A 19,262-nucleotide genomic window follows, 5' to 3' on the forward strand; every position below is an offset into this window, starting at 1 on the left:
GTGACCCAGAAGTCGAGATAGCTTAGTGCAGGATAGGGACATTAAACTACCTGATATACGTACAGAAAGGCAATATAAATGTAGTAAATTATTATCTAATATATAAAATACTCAACCAATCACAGCAGCCAAATAATGTTGTAGTCCCTAGAACATGAAGTATCTTACCTCACCAATAATCAGTCATGGAGACTAGTCCCTGATTTTGTTTGAAAGGAACAGATTACAAGGGCTATTTCAAATCCAGATACTAGCAATGACAACATCCACATCCATTGCTTACAGACTTTTTAGAGCATCTTGTGAGCCAATGGTGAACTGTGCCATATTCTTTACCCACTTCCCCATAGCAGCATTAACACCAATTCAGTACTGTATAAACTGAAGCAACAAAAGCCCAAGTACAGCTAAAATACTACAGTTATTTCTGTCATTTAAGACTTCTACAAATAATACTGTACTCTGATTTCCAATTTTAAAAAGAGATTTCCAGAGCCTTGCCATCAGCAGCGTTCATTCCTGCTAATATCACTGTGAAATTGCACTCATGGGAAACACCAGGAAGAGCTAAGTATAGACTAGCATTAAGTACTGATTTAAATTGGTATTTCCAGCATTAGTATTTAGATTGTTTATCGTTTGTGTGAGGGCCATCTAAATGATAAACACTCCCATGAACCGAGACACCAATTATTTCCTGGCATTTCCAGCTTGCAAGAAGTATTAAACCTACCATTAACAATTGAAAGAAATTCCTGGGTCTACTCAGCCTGCAGTACTGGATAATGTACCTATGAGGGATTATGCAAGATATCTTTCCATACAGCAGTAATTTACTGCATATAAAAAGATTCAGCATATAGATAAAGTTTCCTTTAATCGGTAAAGCTCTGTTTTTGTACCCAAAGTGAACAGCTAAGCTATATAAAAAAAATAATCACTGCCAGACTAGAACTGACTTCAACTAATTAGTAAACTATATTTCAACTAACCCAGACTAAATGTGTGTTTCTAACTGTGTGTCTCAGTACAAGTAACAAGACTTGTACTGGAACAGAGCCAGACCACACAGCTTCTAATAGAAGCAGCAGACTTTTAAAAAAAATCCTAGCTTTGCCACAGTTCATGACATAGTATCAGTATTCTAAACAGATCTATGAAAACTGGGAATTAAGAGGGAGAATTGAAATTGTTCTCCAGATCTAGCAGGGGGAAAAAAGCCTAATCGTTTGTAGATGTCGCAGTCTGAATTGCACTCTCTGGTTTGTTTTGTTCTTGAATTTGTTTCTAATTTTCTTCACTTTGCTCTTCACAGCTTCGTTTATGAAAAAGAACTGTTCTCACTTCAAAGAAAGCTATGGCTAGGAAACGAGGCGAAATGACTGGGCAACGCAACAGACTCCCTCAGGTCTCCACTGTCAGTACCCACTCAGGCTAGGCTACAGATTAAAAAGTTTGCTTGGAGGTCCATTTTGACCCAGAAAAAGCAAGATGCTGACTACAATTGATCTGGGCTGGTCATGTGTTGCACACTGACTTCATAGTAGGAACTGCAGTAATGCTGATCGATGTTGAGGCAGTCCCTACCTAGGAAGGCACAGGACAGGCAGAAGAGGAAGAAAGATTTACTCTCATTAGAATGCAAGGTCCAAGAACAATTTAATTGTAGAGACAATCACAGAATCCTAGAACAGCCCAGGCTGGAAGAGAGCTCAAAAGTTCATCTGGTCCAACCTTTCATGGGTGAAGGAGCCTAGATGAGATTATCGAGCATCCTGTCCAATTGCATCTCAAAAACCTCCAGTGATGGAGACTCTACCACATCCCTAGGGAAGTTATTTTGGTGAACAGTTGTTCTCACTGTAAAAAAATCTGTATATTGAGATGAAACCTCTCTTGCTGCTACTCGTAATCACTGCCCCTTGTCTTTTTTCACCTGGCTCCTTGTGAATGGAGAGCCTTCACCCTCTTTGCAGCCACCCTTTAAGTACTAGAATCTTGTGAATCTTCTGACGAGATTCCCTCCTCCTCAGAGTGCTCTCTTCTCTAAGGAAAAAAACCTGAACTCCTTCAGCCTTTCCTTGTAGGGCAGGTTCTCCAGCCTTTTGATCAACTTTGTGGCCCCCTACCTCAGACCCATTCCAGTCTGCCCAGATCTTTCTTGAACTGTGGGAGCCAGAACTGGACACAGTACTCTAGATGCAGCCTCAGCACACTGAGTGGGATGACCACATCTTTAACTTGGCCTGTAATGCCCCTGCAGATGCAGACGAGGATCTGATTTGCCTTCGTTGCTGCAGCAGCACACTGCTGACTCATGTTCAGCTTGTTGTCCACCAGGACCCCAGCTGCTCCATAGCCACACAGATCCTGACCTGCACCAGACTCTGTGATTATTCTGTCCCAGGCGCAGAACTTTGCATTTATCTTTGTTAAACTCCATGCTGTTCTCAGTAACCCACTCTCCCAGCCTGTTCAGACCTCTTCAAGACGACTTCTGATTTGCCCACCTCACCATCCAGTTTGATGCCATCAGGAAGTGTGGCAACAGGGCTTTCAATCTCATTGTTCAAATAATTTATGAAGATGTGGAGCAATGTAGAGTCCAGTAGTGATCCTCAGGGGACTCTACTCATGACAGACTGCCAGCCAGAGCAAAAAAAAAAAAAGTATGTCCACCCTCCGAACACAGACTGTCAGCCAGCTCCCCACCTATCTCGCAGACCACTTATCAAGCCTGCATCTTGCCAGTTTGTCCAGAAGGCTGCAGGAAACAGTGTTGAAAACAGTTTCCTCTGGCTTCAGATCTGACCGAATACCTATCTGAACAGCACAGCACTGAACATAGCTCATACGAAGCTTGCTCTGGTGCTGGCTAGAAAATCAAGTTTTCAGGTGTCTAAGTCCAAGCTTCAGATATGAGTCTGCTTGGATTCATCTGTACTCCCTATAAAATATATAAAGCCAGATTATGAAAAGAGACAACATGACACTATACCAAATCAAAGTAGTGACCTCGAGAAAATATACCCTTGAGATTTGATACAAGCCACAACAATTACATTCTCATATCATATCGTATCATATCATACCATATCTTCTTTCTTAAAACTTTGTAATTTTTACTCTTAATTATCCCATGTTTGGTCACAAACTCTCCAGGCCAAGTAGCATATTATCAAGGTGGTTTGCACGTTACCCAGAAAGATTTGTCCCTAAGCTATAGGGAAGGCCACCTTAGTAGTCAGGAAAGATAGAGAAGTTAAATAGAAAGTGCAAACAACTTAAAAGTTTTTATCGTTATTCTTTAGATTGTAATTGATTGCTGATATTTCAGCAGTTCTGAAAGCTCACCCTAACAGGGCTTCTTTCTATCATGCTCCACACAAACTTTTAAAATAAATGTTTCTGACTCCCAAAGCACATGATCAAAAGCACTGCAAAGAAAGAAGGGGGACCAGACAGACAAGATTTTGTTCAATGAGAACATAAAAGGGTGGTTGCTATGCCTTTAGCATAACTTGTATCGATCCTGCTCAATTCCAGTGTAAGCAGAAGAGCTTCAGCCTAGATTCTGTGATGGGAACACCAAGCAGCAGCAGAGAAATAACCATACCGGCTGATTTTTGTAACACTGCAAGAGCAACCACTACAGAATTATGGTTTGACAGAAGAAAGAGAAATGATGCAAATAACTAGCATCTGCATTACTTACACCAAAATATTGTGGGGAGACAGGATGGCTTACGAGTCACTCCTCGACAAACTGTTCCATAGATATACCACAACTTCCACAATCTCTCATACTCTTTAATCCACTTTAATTATGCATACTAATGTTGGAAATCTTACCCTAACTGCATTTGGCAACGTATTCTGCTAAGTCTTGGGATACTCCATCCTTTACTGGCTATCTGTAATACTAGTGCAAAACTAGGTTAATTGTTACCATGCAAGATACTAAAGCATCTTCACCGTTTTATTGCACGACTATGTCAGGGTACCTTCCCAGCTGCATCCGACACCTGCTTTCTGAGACTAAGTCATACCAAGCTTATTACTACACAAAATCCCTTATCTTACAGGAAGAGAGAGATTAAGAAATCAGTCCTGGCTTTATCCCTTCTAACTTTTATATTACATTCCCGGGAAATTTGTTTCTGTGCTAACATAAACAATTCTTTGGCTTTTAAGCTTTGTGATGTGTACTTGCATTCACTGCAAAACTCAGTACTGTCCACGTGTAACAGAGCAGCACAATTGGCCCCTCTGTGCACGGACTCTTGAGGTATTTCTGAAAGGGCAGGAAGATGGAAATACAAAGAAATTAATCACCTATGTAACTTAGTACTGCACTAATAAGCTTCAATGCTAAGAGAAAAATGTTTGTTTCTCCCAGATAACAGTGGGGCAACACACTGTCTTCTGGCAAAACACTACAACAGCTAGTCAAGGACTTCAGGAGCAATTCCCTTTCGCTAAGCAAGCACCAGCAGCATCCTTGCCCTGCGGTATTCTGATTTGCCACCACCAATTCAAGCTGGAAAATTTAAAGCTGTTCTGGAATTTATCCCCCCAATGGCAGCACACACAACTTGATTCAGAATTTTAAGTTACCAATACATTATTTATACAACCATAAACGCTTAGTCAGACAGACTGATGAAGTAGCATTGCAGAAGCAGCCTTACAAACATGAACAAATACGTGAGTTTAATCTTACCAGATCATGGAGTAAAGCACACTCCAGATTATGGTAAGTAATATAAACGTATCCTTACCGGATATAAATTTTATCAAGTATCAGCCAAAAAAGGCAGCTGTCTCCATTCAGAAAAGAGACACTAGATGAACAGTTTACACTTGGAATAACCCACATACCTGAAGTTGGGATCAGATAGACATCTATATGAAATGTAGCACATCAGATTCTTTTGTGAGAGTTTATCCTCATTTTCAGTACACCATGCTCTCATGGTCCACTGAGACAGAAAGGATTATCTAAAGACTTAACCTGGATTAGCACCAGTAAGGAACCAAGTTGGTATGCCAAGAAGAACTATGACTCTTTAAATATAAGAAAGTCTTAGGAGTATTTTGAAGGATTAAAAAGATACAGATCAATCACACAGGATAACCAGGCAATATTCAGCATGATGCACAGAACAAGCCCTAAAGAGGCCAAGGTAACATCAGACTGCAGGTCTGCCATGGCCTCCCCCTCAAGCCACTTCTTATCTAGGGAGAGGAGCAAAGGTTTTACTACTTTTTTGTTTGCACGAGTATCCTGCTTAATGGAGAGACTGTAAAAGAGATCATACTTAGCCAGAACTCCTCTAACCACAGTGCTCTTAATAAGCTACTGGAAGGAGTGAAAATCATTGAGAAGGAAACAAGTGCTTGCTTGAGGATAAAAGCAAGAGGAACCAACTGGTACATTACCTGTGCAGCAATTTTATGTTTTATTTCAGAGTGTTTGGACTATCCTGTGCTCTGTGTTCCCCCTTGTCAACTTTCTGAGCGCTTAAATGAACAGTCTGATCTCAGCCAATTTGTGGTATTTCTTTAGACACAAAGGACCGGAATGTTTCAGCAAGAGGTGCACTACCACCAACACAGTTACTATGCTTAACTTAACACTTCTGGTCTCTTCCCATGTATCCCTTCTTACAGGCATAAGGCTATCTCTTTCTCTCTAAAGAGAAAATATAAATGTAACAATTTCCCACTATTTAATAAGCACCTATCTACTTCCTGAGATTATGCCGGACAATCCAATTTGGAGTCTGCAGAAATGTAGGAATGCCCAGTGACCCTTTAAAAAAAACTAGATACTGTTTATCTGTAACCAAAGTACTTAAGAAAGGAAGTCAAAACAGTTCATGGTTCACGTGCTGGCTTATCTTCCTAAAGGCTTACAAATCTTTGGTTGACTGGGACAGCCATAGCTACTTTAGACATCTTCACAGGGCTTGTATCTTAGGAGAACCACCACCTTTTCTTTCCTACATATGCGTGACTCACACTGTACCATTTCCAGTTCTCATAATCAAGCCGAGCACACTCTTTATACATAAAACCATGAAAAATTGCCAATCCAGAGCAGTCTTTATAACAGCCCCATATAGTTTAGTTGAACACTAATCAAGAAATAAAAATAAATCCTAAAAATCCAAACAACAATCCCGAAGGGAATACTGTTTTAAATTAACAGACACTGACCTTATTCAATATTGCCCACTGAGAACACCACAGACACAGAATTAGCCTGAACAGGCTTCTGACAATATTTACACTAACTTGTTTCATATTTAGTCCCGGAAACCAAACAGACTGTTTTTCCTTTTTACCAATTCTTGCTTCTATTACCACAGGGTTTTAAAACCTTGTTCTAAAAATGTGTGCTTTATTTTCTGAGAAAGGTGTGAAACTGGTATGCATCTAGTAATTTTCAGAAATGCTACTGTATAACACACAAAAGAAAGTAATATTACCCATTCCCAGTTAGTACCATTGGATCGTCATGACAAGAGTGACTGCTTACAACACAAGCCAGATACAAGGAAAGGATGGTTTGTTTTTAAGCGCAATTTATCCAGATTCGACAGTTTTATTTGGCCTACCTTTTTACCACCAGAGGCAGAAAACCAGGAGGAGACTACAGGTTGTTTCTCTTACATGGCTAAGGCTTTACTTTGAGTGTTTTAGTGCTCATCAAGAGGCTTGATATGCATATCCTGTAAACATCCTTAGCAGATCACAGAAATTACATTTGCTCCAAGAATATAGAAAGCTTCAAACAATACACATCTCAACACTGGCAAGCAGAGTCCTACAAATTGACGCAGAGAGCAGCTTCATCCCTCCACACACTTTTTTTTTACTGGACAGAGAGAAAAAAATGCAAGATAGATTAACCTTTTTAAAAGAATCCAATCCTTATCACTATCATCTGTTTCTGGTTTAGTTAACAAGGTACATTACCTTGACCAGTTGCTTCCACAATGGGTAACAAAATGTCTCCTTAAAAACATTAGTAGCTGCCTTTTAGGAAAGGCAGCAGACACTAAAAGGAACTAAAACTCAGGCAGCATTATTACCTAGAAACAGAGTAACTTATACATAAAACCATGAAACATGGTTCTTTGTGTCTTTGAGAAACATGTTCCGGTGGCCTTTGTTTTCATTGGGTAATTGCAATGCCTCATGCAAGTGTGTCTCAAAGCAAGCTTTGTACTTTAACCTACCTTAGGACCATCAGGATTAGGAAACGTGCATTGTCAGAAACAGTCAGGTTGCACATTGCGCAGTGCGTACTGGGTAAGTATCATTCTGTGCTTGTCCTATTTCTAGATTTTCCTCTAGCTGTTAATGGAACAAAAAGAATACTAGACCAGACTGGATTCTGAACTGACACAATAGGACTGCATTTCTTACTGAGAACACAGCTCACTTCTATTTAAATTTTAGGGTAATTGCTACTTTTTCAGATCTGCCCAAGCTCTGTTTAAATGCCCCAGGTAACTGCAAGGCCCATCCATGGATGTAGAACGCATTGTCTGGGAACAAACAGGAAACACTCGACTGTCCTAAATCCACTGTGAGCATGTTACACAGCAGCTACATCTAATTAAAGAACTCCAGCTGCCATGGACTGACCTTTCCCATAACAACAAGTAAGCCATAGACACTGAACTGCAGAACCATCTGCTTAGATGCACCCTCTAACCTCTTCCTCATATCTGAACCACTGCATAGTTTATAAGAGTTACAGTGCCAGAAATGGAACAGTTTGTACAAGGAGGGTAATCTCTCAGCTGGGAAGGGAAGAAAGCTACAGCCAGTCCTAGGCATTATTTGTTTCCACCTCCAGTAATGTGAACTAGGTGAACACGATATGCCATACCATAGCTACACACAGTTAAGCTTTGATCAGGCAGCCTTGAGGACTGGCAACACTGGTAGCTCCAAGGATCTACTGTCAGAGACACCATCCAGAAGGGATGCAAGATGCACTGCTCTTCTCCTTTAGTGGGAAGCGAATAGAAAGTTACTAGAAACACTTTTCTACTATAAAGCCTCACCCCCTGAAATGGGGTAGAGGGATGATTTACTGTGCTTTCCTCAAGCAAGAAGAACATGCAGATAGATTGAACATCTCAGTAAAAAAGCAGGCACAGAATAAGAGTGTTATTTCTTTTTAAGTAAGTTTCTGATTAGAATTTGTTTAAAAACATACCACATGGTATCAAAAGGGCAATTCAACCCATAGCACTGATTATTAACATCAGTATTCACCTGATCTTCCTTATTCCCAAGGAAACATAGGCCCCGCAGTATGACCCAAAGACCAGCAAATGTAGGCTGTGACAGGCTAATAAAGATAACCAATCCAGTTGTAGAAGACCTTTAATTGAAGGTCGTGTCTTGATTAATGGTTATGTTTTTCTTTTTTCGCCTTTATTAAAGAATTTCTCTCTCTTCCTCCACAGAATCCAAAAACCAGCAGTCTGAGGAAGTAAATATTTATTTAGGACCACTGCAAGTCAACACTGAGGTACATTTAAAAAGTAACTTGTAGTGAGCGTCCAGGTTTAATTTGCCCCCTGCAATCAGCAGACCATAAATGAGAGTTAAATTTTCAGTATATTTATGATCTATACAAAGGGCTACAAAGCCATGTTTCAAGATCACACCTCTTATTTACATGGCTAAAAATTTATGTATGATGCTCCAAAAAGAAAAATCCTACAAGTGAGGGAAAAAATATTCAGCGATTTATCTGTTCATTGTGCGTCATTCTTGGTATCCTGAGCTCCATGTTTTTGTGTTTCATTATTTCCTTTTAAAAACATCGTCTACATATTTACTTTCTTACCACCAGCTAAAGGATATGGAGATCGACAAGAATTAAACTGCACCCACCAGCTGCAATCCCTAATTCTATATTACGCAAGCCTCCCAGCATCGCTAACTTAATTGGAGTGATTTACAGCATCCAGTGGTCGATTCTGTCTGCTAAACAAACACAGAAAGCTGAAAAGCCTTGGTGAGGGAAAACAGGATGGCTGCAGGCTTAAGATCTTTACTGCTCTGAAGAAAAGCTTCACAAACACATGCTGCAACTAGACAATTACAAAGCGATGGGTAGAGAGGAGGCAGGAGAGTACAGATTTTTCCCATAATGCTGGTTTTAAATGAATGCTGGTCACAGGAACAGTGGACTGCTTGAAATAGATCAGAACTTTCCATCTCTAAAGTTACAGCCTAAAGATGCCAGTAGTAGATAACAAGTTTTATATGAGGAGTGTTCTGTCTATGTTGCTAGGATAGGTTCTCATCAAACAGTTGTTTGAAAAATCTTTTTGTTCTTCAGCCTGGGACAGCAATCTCCGATACGGCAGGTTTCACAGAAGAAAACCATTTTCAATGTGATTTTCTGCACAAACTGTATTTAAGTTCCATTTGTGTGCATACATGTAAAATAAAACACAAACAAATTCATACACACACTTCCATTATTATTTTTTAGGTGTAGGAGATAGGATAGAAGGCAAGACAAAGATGATCGACCAATTCACAGCAAGCATAAAGTAGAGAAGATCTAAGCAAACCATTACTTCTACTGCAAGAGAAAAGGAACACACACAGTCAGTGACTGCATCTCTAAGAGTAACAACTTACCAACCTTTGAAACATCTGACACTAATGAAGCTACATAATTTTTCTAAATGATTTGCATAAAAAGCATAATCATACTGACAGGAAAGCAACATCAAGTCATGTTACCATCAGACAAAATCTTAATGCTTGGCTATCAGAAGGCTGACTGCACACAAACTACCTGTATCCCATTACAGCAGTCAAACCACTACTGCAGAAGGCAAAAGTGCTATTGCTTTTGTCCTGTAAGTAGACATACACAGTATTCACATTCAACCTAATTCTGGTAACTAAATTGCTAGAGGGCGTAATCAGATTAAATATGAACCTATGTTTCAACATTTAAAAACTTTCTACCTTCAGTTTGGACAAAAGGACTTAGAAGTACATTTGCAGTAATGCAGTAAAGGTGAGTTCTATTTAAGCACATGGTTTAGAACAAAGCTCAACTGGAAGCTTAAGATTTTTCAATACAAGCTAACACTTCTTGTTTTCAAAGTCATCATTTAGCCTTGAATAGATAAATCCAAAAGGACACAGTCATTTTCCTAGTCTCTTTTTCCCCTTCCCATCACAGGGACTTGTGTAACATGCCGCAAACAGAATTTACAAGGTTGCTAAGTTTGAGCCCATCCATGAACACAAACACCCTTTCACTAATAAAATGAACCTAGAATCTTGTTAACATACATATATGCCACAAGAACTGACAAAGACTAGAACAAAGATGGTTATTAACAAAGAGACCAAAAAGAGCAAGCGGCACATGAGGAGAAAAAAACTCAGAAGAGAAGCAGGCATGAATGGGTAAAAGTTTAACTATCATAAAAGTTTTACAATGCTCATTTTTAACTGAAACTCTGACCTTGAGCCAAGTGACTTCAGTATGCTTTAAACGAGGCCCTCAGAGTGAGAAATGTCTCATTCATTTTTGCTTCTAAAAATGAATATTGAAAATCTCAATGCTTATATTATCAACTCATGCCATGCTTGCACGATGAGCCTGTAATTCACAGGACTATTTTTATTTGTAGGGTGGGAGATGAGGAGGAGGGAAGGGGAGACATTACCAAAGATTGGAGACAGGAGGAAAGCCATCTGCAGCAGTCATTAAAATGGAACAAACAAAACATCAACAAAAACACACCTCACAACATGTAATCACACATACAAAAAAATGCAATATTGTCTTTAAAGACATCACATTCCCTGTGGATTTTCCTCTAGACAATATGCTTATTTTCAAGAAAAAAAAACCAAACAAAGAGTCTTTATCACCTTCCCCCCCCCCTTCTTCTTAAATACAGCAGTACTGGCATTTTTTTTTTTTTTGGTACAAACATTTAATACTAAGTAATACTGTGAAACCTACCTCAAAGCACACTGGGCTATGTATAAACTTCTCATTCTATTTTTGTAGAGTGCCAGAAGCCCTAGACAAGTACCATACCCGGTCTTTTATTCTTATATATTTTCACTGCGGTTCAATGAGCCTGAAGTTATCACTCCTCTGTTCAACAGCCTCCTGCAAACACCTAAAAGTATCAGTCAGGCTGTGTCAGAAAAGTTGGGAGATTTAAACTGATCCTTGGCATATCTTGGGCACTGATGTTTGTGCAGAATGATGTCAGGGACAGGTTAATTGGCTAGGTTCTCTATTAACCCTATTAGAGGCAGGCACACATTTCCCATTGTGCTACCTGACTCCTAATCCCCAGTGCAACCTTTGGCTGAAGTCACAACTGCTTATCAGATGGAAACCTGTGCATGCGCCATTCCCTTCTGTTTTCTGAGGGAAGCCCATGAATGCATGCAGGAAGGAGACATAATGAATTCCAACCCACCTGGTCTGAGCCACTGAGAAACCCGGCCGCCTGGAAGCCCTGCAAAGTGCACCTTCCCTGTGGTTCACAGTATCCTCTTATACACAGCCACACGAAAGTCCTGCATTAACTTTAAAAACCAAAGCAATCAAAAATGCACAGCCCCCGTGCATGCTTCAGCCTTGCTCTTTATAGAGCAGGCATAGAAGAATTACATTAAGTGAGATTTTTTTGTTCGTTTTGTTTTAGTGGACTAGTGAAAGTTAGCAAAGTACTGAAGATTAATGCATGGAATGTGTCGGTTCAAAGGCAACAGAGAGAGCAATTGAATAGTAAGTAGCAGAACAGGATGATTAAAACACTTAGTCCTTACCTAAAAAGGTTTCCAGGACAGCTTTTCCTGTCAGAAGCTATTACTGAGAATTTCTGTGGAAGCCACAATAAAATCTCATCAGTTTGTCTTGGGCTTTTTGGGTTTTTTTTTTGGTCTCTGCAATGATAGAATCTGCCAGAGAGATGTTAACCTATTAAGTCAGTTTGAAGCTCTTCACTAGGTAAAGACAGAGGTGCTTTAACCATATATAACTTTTTGATCAGGGAGAAGGATCTGGCTTAAGGATTACATTTACAACCATTCCAGTTTGACTGGAATTCTAAAAATGCAGATTGGCCTTTAGAAAAGCTAAATCTAAACCCAGGGGTAATTGGCATGCTAACACTTTATCTGAATCCAGAACGTATCAGAAGAGAGTGTGGATCTACTCCAAAAGCCACTCAGCACTTTCAACCCTTGCTTGCCTTTGTTCTCCTAATAAGGTCATCAGGGCTACCTATTAGAATATCTTCCCACCATCCCATCGTCCTCATTTTCTTTTCAAAGAATAACAGCAGCAGGGTATCCTGAACAATGAAAAGCCACAGATGACACACATACATCAAATATTTTCTTTTTGATAATACACATTGCAAGATTTTCTTGTTGAAGAGCCAGTCTCTCACTGGGGAGGCACTAGGCAGGACAGGTTAATATGACTACGCTGGGTCCCATTTTCTGGACTGACGCAGCTCTGCTGTCTCCTCTATTATTATACAGTGCACATATGTGCTGAGGTTGGATATTGTGCGTATAAGAAAACAGAGCTCCTGCCAAAGATCTTTTACGAGCTTATTCAACAACACATCTGAAACAATATAAAAGAAACAAGGTATTTTCTGGGCCACCTCACAGCCCTGCCTACCTGCTTACAACACCATATCAGGTCTCTCAAAAACTTACAAATCACCTACAAATCTTCATGGATTTGAGGTTACCTACTAAATTAAACCAAACAGGAAAGACTCAGTTTTTTCAGCCAGTAGGCTAGATCTTTTTAAGCTCCCTTCTCACCTCTTAAGGATAATAGCTTAGCAGATGAGATGCATAATTAAACATAATCACTTCCAAACGTACAGACCTGTAGACCAAACAAGGTCATTGTTGGTCTAGAAAATATTCTTCCCAGTAATCTAGCAGAGGTGTTCACAGTAATCTGGCAGAGGGGTGGTGAAATTCCATACGGTGATGTAAACCACAACAAAACAGATTGGACACCTTGTAGTTTGTTTTCCAGTGAGGCTTTTGGTAGTGGTTCTGCTGTGTACACTTCTGTTATAGTCTACATATATCAAGTAAATACACTTTTTAAATCCTGCCTCAAATTTATCTATGACAGATCACACCTGACAGCTTAACTTAAGCAGAAATGACTGGCTTAGTGGAAGAGAGGAAAGAGCTCTGTTTCTTCAGCCTTGAACTTAGCAAGGCTTTCAACAGAATCACAGAATCAGTTGGAAGGGACATCTGGAGGTCACCTGCTCCAACTCTCCCCGCACAAGCAGGGCCACCTACAGGTGGTTGCCCAGGACTGTGTCCAAGACAGCTTTTGAATATCTCCAAGGATGGATACTCCACAAGGGCCCTGAGCGGCGTGTTCCAGTCCTCAGTCACCCACACAATATCTTTGTAAACAAGCTATGAACATATGGATTAGAAGACTAGACTACAGTGAGGTCAGAAGCTGGCTGGATTCAGCAATCAGAGGTTCAAGTGTCACTTGAACAAGTTATTATTAGCAAACTATTAGCAGCATTCCTCAAGGGCCAATACTGAAGCTGATAAGTGTTTAATAACTTCCTCAGGGCCAGGGACACCATTCAGAAGCACCTCAACAAGCCGAAGGAATTTCTCAACAGAAGACTCAAGAAGTTTGACAAAGGCAGATGCAAAGTCCTGCACCTGCAATGGAAAAACCCTACATTGGGATTAACCCAAGAAGATGGCCCCATGCTCATACAGGCTGCAGACTAGCTGGGTTACAGCTCTGCAACCCAAGGGTTCCAGGGTATGGGAAGAACAGGTGGATAAGAAAAATGTGAGTCAGTAGCGTGCTCTTGCAGCTGAAAAAGTAGCTTGTATGCTGGGCTGCATCAGCAAGAACATAAGCCAGCAACTGGAGGGGAATTATTATTCCCCTCCACTCAGCATTAGTCAAGCTACATCTGCAGTACCCTGTGTCCAGCTATGGGTTCCGTAGCACAAGACAGGCAACACCACACTGGAGGAGGTCCAGGAGAGGGCCACTGGGATGATCATACTACATCTGAGAAAAGGCTGGGGGAGGTTGGTTTGTTTTGCCTGAAGAATACTACAGCTGCAACCTTCCACTATCTAAAAGGACATCACAGAGAAGACGGAGCTAGACCCTTCTTAGAGGTGCACAGCAAAAGGGCAGCTAACAATTCATAGCAAGGGAAATCCTAATCAGATGCAAGAAAACACATTTCCACAACAAAGGTAGTTGAGCACTGAATAAGCTACAGAGACCCTGTAGAATCTTGCAGATACTAAAAACTTGGAGAACCCTAAGCATCATAATCTAACTTTCAAGTTAGGCCTGCTTTGAACAGGAGCTTAAACTAGATGGCCTTCAAACCTAAACTAGTTTATGACCTGCCTAGAGCACGTAAGGCTTCTGACACAAAGAGCGTTTAGATGTTTCTGTTAAAGAAACACATGCAATCACTTTCTGAAGTGGTAACACACAGGTCTCTATTACCTTCCCAACCTGGGCTTCTAAGAGTGGATTCCATACCCTCACACAGCTCCAGGTCTACAAATGTCAATGAAAGGTCAAGCCTTTACTTCACATTCTTCGTAATCCAAGTCTAGATGTCTATATATAATACTAGATTATTAAATAAAATTAGAGTAAAATCTATATTAGACTCAAGAATAACATGGGAACAATATCCAGTCATAGCTACAGTAGAATTAAGTCTGGTGGCTTTATAGCCAGACTTTGTATTCATTATCAACAATTTCTATATCAGGAATGTCAAGAAGTTAATAGAAAAGTTAAAACATTACATTAATCTTGATTTTATATTTAAATTAATTTCTGCTTCTCATTATCAATAAACACATTTTGCTATCACAGTTTAGCTAACTGGCAGTGGGATAACACTAGCAAACCCATACAACTAAGCATATGTGCATACACACGTCCTTGGTTTTGTTGGCTTATCTAACAAAAGAGGAATAGAACTTCAGATGTTAACCAAAAACCGAAACTTCATTTCCACAGAAACTATATAACCACTGTTGCCATAAAAAACTTCTTTTAGTATGAGCTAAAAAAAAAAAAAAAGAGACACCCCAATTCAGTTCCATCCTCTACCATAGTTCAGGGGACTCTAAGGGCACACTTCTTAGAGGTAAAAATCTCCTAACATTTAGAAAAAAAAGAAAAGACTAAAGAAGCACTGAACGCTTTTTTCAATGCCATTTTGCTTTATATGGCACTCAAAGTTTCCATTGCCTACCTATTCCACGCAGAGGAATACTGCAGGCACACGGCATGCAAAAAGCATAGATGATGACCTTTTTGTGAATCATGATATGTAGCTGGCAGAACAAGGGAGAGCCAGTGTAATTCTCTTTTCTCAGACAGTTTGGCAAACAGAAGGCAATATACTAAAATCTGCATAAAGTTTTGGTGCATTGCTCAATCACAATCAAGAGATGATACATTTCCAGTTTTCATGCTAATGGAAGTTAGATGAGTTGAACACTTTCAGATACGTAGATACAAAAGCCAAAGTTTCAATCTCTCAGGCTGGATGAAAGTTTTTTTTCCCACCTGCACAAAGATAAGCCAGCAGAGTTCATGCCAGAGAAGTAAGAAACTAGTTCTATCATTAAAATGTTAGTTAAGTGAAGAAAATGAAGATGTGGATAATAGGTAGTTTGTACTGGAAAGAACTGTACTTAAAGGGACTAGCTTTCTCTTGTGTTTGAATAACAAATCCAATATGATTCTGCCTTTGATGAAATCAAGAACACAAATGACTTCAGTATTCCTTCTCCAGTTTAAGCCTTCCCATGAGACTTTCTAGAAGATGAGTGCAGACATGCACAGAGACAAGATCACATATCCATAGCAACATGACAGCTGTTTGATACTTCACTGAAACAGAGCCCTCTTTTCAACTAGAAGATACGTCCCAGACAAATACAAGTATATTTAAAAAAAAATAAAATTGAAGACACATGTGGTAATACCTGGCAGGAAGCATGAAAAGAAACTACTAGTGTTCTTCATTGTTATCTATCCAGAGTGTTGTAGATTTATTTTCTTTGAACATAAGCACAGACTTGATAACAGATACAATTGTATCCAGCGGTACAAAATGGTATTAGAGGAACATACAGTATTTATAAAGAATTAACTTCTCTGTCCAGTTTTACACCTCTTATAAAGCCATTTAATTTTCTGAATCGGTATCTAGTAAAGGTCCTTTTTTTTGCTTAAAAGTAGACAGACGTGCATTAAAGTATTTATATGCTAATAAACACTAATGTTTCCAATCATAGAGTAGTTTGGGTTGGAAGGGATGTTAAAGATCATCTAGTTCCAACCTCCCTGCCACGTCCCACCAGACCAGGCTGCTCAGAGCCCCATGCAACCTCTCCTTGAACTTGTCCAGGGATGGGGCATCCACAATTTCCCTGGGGAACCTGTGCCAGTGCCTCACCTGGTTCGTTCTTCATGGTGAAGAATTCTTCCTCTCTAATCTCTTTAAAGACATGAAAACGTTCTTTTTCATTTAAATTTATTGTAAGACAGTAACAATCACAGAGAGATGACTTCAAACATCTCCGTCAGGCCAGAAAGGTGATCATTGATATCAGTATATTTTCCAGTAGGGTTTGAGGCTGAAACCCCATTCTTCATTTAAAACACAAGACCTTGTGTATCAGCACGGAATTTGAAATCCTTCTCCTTGCCAGTCCAGATTTACTGGAATAATTACTGGTAAAGCCAAAAGAGAAGGTATTTTTAGTTGGAAAACAGACACTCCTGGGAACAGCCCCACCTGCCACGGGCATCACAAAACTCTTTAAAGACAGCCCTGTTTCTGAAATTGCCACTCGGGAGGTTTCCAATTCTCCAAGAAAGTAGGTGTAGGGAGCACTTCTGCCCTAGCTGAAGCGTCTTACGTGTCGCCAGAGTTTGTTATTCACGCTCAAGCAAGAGGAAGAGGCAACTTGGCAGAGGTTGAAGCCGAGAGCGGCGCGATGAGAGCAGCCCCGCCGCCAGCCAGAGCGCAGGAAACGCTTCGCCTTCGCGCCCATGGAAAGAAAACAACCAGAAAATCAACCAGCAGGCGCTTCCTTACCTTCCACCGAGCGGCCGATGCTGTGCAGGTGGGTGATGGCCGGGTGGGCGGCGCGGATGCCCTTCAGGTAGGCTTCCAGCTCCTCAGTGTGGTGGTACCTGAAATCCAGCGCGGCCGCCGCGCGCACCAGGAGGAGGAGGAGGAGGATGGTCACCGCGTCCTGCAAAGACACAGCTGAACCCACCCGCCGAGCGAGACCTCCCGTCCCCGTCCCCCTGCCCCCGTCCCCCTGCCCCGCTCCTACCCTCGGAGCCGTCCGCATGGTGCCGCCGCTGCCCCGCGACTGCAGCCCCGGCTCCCGGCGGGGGCCGCCACTCCTCGCCCTGCCCCTGAGTGACGCGGGATCCCTCCATTCCGGTCCCCCCGACCCGCCCAGGGGCAGAGGGGGCGCAGCCCTGCCCCTCCGCCCCACCTGCCCGCGCCGGGCGGGCGTCGCACCTTCCTCGCGGGGAGGAGAGGGAAAAGGAGGCTCCGAGTCCTGGTGGCGGTGGGAGGAAGGAAAGACGGCAGGAAACTCACAGTCCGGGTTTTACCGCAAGGCTTCTGTCGCCTGGTCTAGTGGGACGCGTCCCTGCCCGTTGCTTGTAGTGACAGGACGAGGGGCAATGGATATGAACTGGAGAGGGGCAGATTTAGACTAGACATAAGGGGGAATTTCTTCACTACGAGAGGGGTGAGGCACTGGCACAGGTTGCCCAGGGAAGCTGTGGATGCCCCATCCCTGGAGGTGTTCAAGGCCAGGTTGGATGGGGCCTTGGGCAGCCTGATCTGGTGGGATGTCCCTGCCCATGGCAGGGGGGTTGGAACTGGATGGGCTTTAAGGTCCCTTCCAACACAAACCATTCTATGATTCTATTCTCTGATTATATGATCACAGTGGGGTTGGAACTGGATAATCTTTAAGGTCTCTTCCAACCCAAGCCATTCTATGATTCTATTATCGTAGGGAGGTCAGAACTGGATGATCTTTAAGGTCCCTTCCAACCCAAATAATTTCATGATTCTATTCGACAATCACAGAGGGGGTTGGAACTAGATGACCTTTAAGGTCCCTCCCAACCCAAACTATTCTATGATTCTAAGGGCTGGTTTAAAAAAACAGAAAATGAACTATTTTTTAAATGATTTTTATTTTTTTTTTTCCCGTGGGAGGTGACAGCTGCCCATCCATTGTGCCCATCAGTGCCTGTGCGGTCCTGGACTGTGATCAGGGTGTCAGCACCTGAGGCCCAGAGACAAACCCAGAGCTGCTCTTGAGAGATTTTAGCTGCTAAAATCTCACACAATCTCCCTCTAGTTGTTTTGTTGGTTCGGGGTTTTTTTGTTTTTAATATGAGATTTTAATATGCTTGTGTTCACTTACTGAAAGGACTGGATTATATCTACAGAATTAAATGCTTTTCTTGGTTTTGCACTAACCACATTGCCTTGGGGATATCCTAGTCTTGGGATTCACCACAAAGAATTTTTCATCACCTTTTATTGTCTTTAAGATTGAAAAAGACTGAGAGAAAAAAGTGAAGATGGCCTCCAGTAACGAAAATTAGAGTGGCATGTCAATGTCTTGTAAAATATGATGTAGGTATAAGATGAGTGTTAGAAGACGACTATTTGTAAATTCTGCATATTTTTTCTGAGACAGAAAAATGACAGTTTTCATTATAACTAGCATCAGGATTTCATTCTGCTGAAGTTTTCTATGCTTGTCAATATCAGATAAAAGGATATCGAAGGAAATGAGCCTATAAATCAATCCCATATAACAAATCCTGCATCCCAAATAGAAGATTCTGGATTAGATGAGAAGTTCCTGTTAAATAAAAAGGTACCATTAAATTTTAACAATGCCTTATCTTTTATTACTCCAAAGCTTTAAGAAAAAAAAATATCAAACTACGCTTGAGTGCAAGTATCTGTGGTATCCTGATGTACTGGAAGCACATACATCTAAAAATGGTGCTAAGATATCTATGTTCAGACTCCTGAAGTAGTCTTATTTCCATATCACATATGACAAGGGATGTACGCGATATACAAGGCTACTTGGTTAAGAGAGAC

The 19,262-nt window shown here is 41.0% G+C and overlaps 1 protein-coding gene across 1 annotated transcript in view; it reads right to left on the reverse strand.

The window, feature by feature from the left end:
• Positions 1-17,599, reverse strand: part of CPM (carboxypeptidase M) — a 33,931-nt gene extending 16,332 nt beyond the window's left edge. The window contains exons 1-2 of the mRNA XM_054062622.1: positions 17,449-17,599; positions 17,205-17,364 (exon numbers count right to left, since the gene is read on the reverse strand). Of these exons, the coding sequence (XP_053918597.1) occupies positions 17,205-17,364; positions 17,449-17,466 (178 nt within the window). The 5' untranslated portion in view covers positions 17,467-17,599. The remainder of the gene's footprint in view (positions 1-17,204; positions 17,365-17,448) is intronic.
• Positions 17,600-19,262: the final 1,663 nt, after the last annotated feature.

Source organism: Cuculus canorus, chromosome 1, assembly GCF_017976375.1.
Source record: "Cuculus canorus isolate bCucCan1 chromosome 1, bCucCan1.pri, whole genome shotgun sequence".
Taxonomy (NCBI): Eukaryota; Metazoa; Chordata; class Aves; order Cuculiformes; family Cuculidae; genus Cuculus; species Cuculus canorus.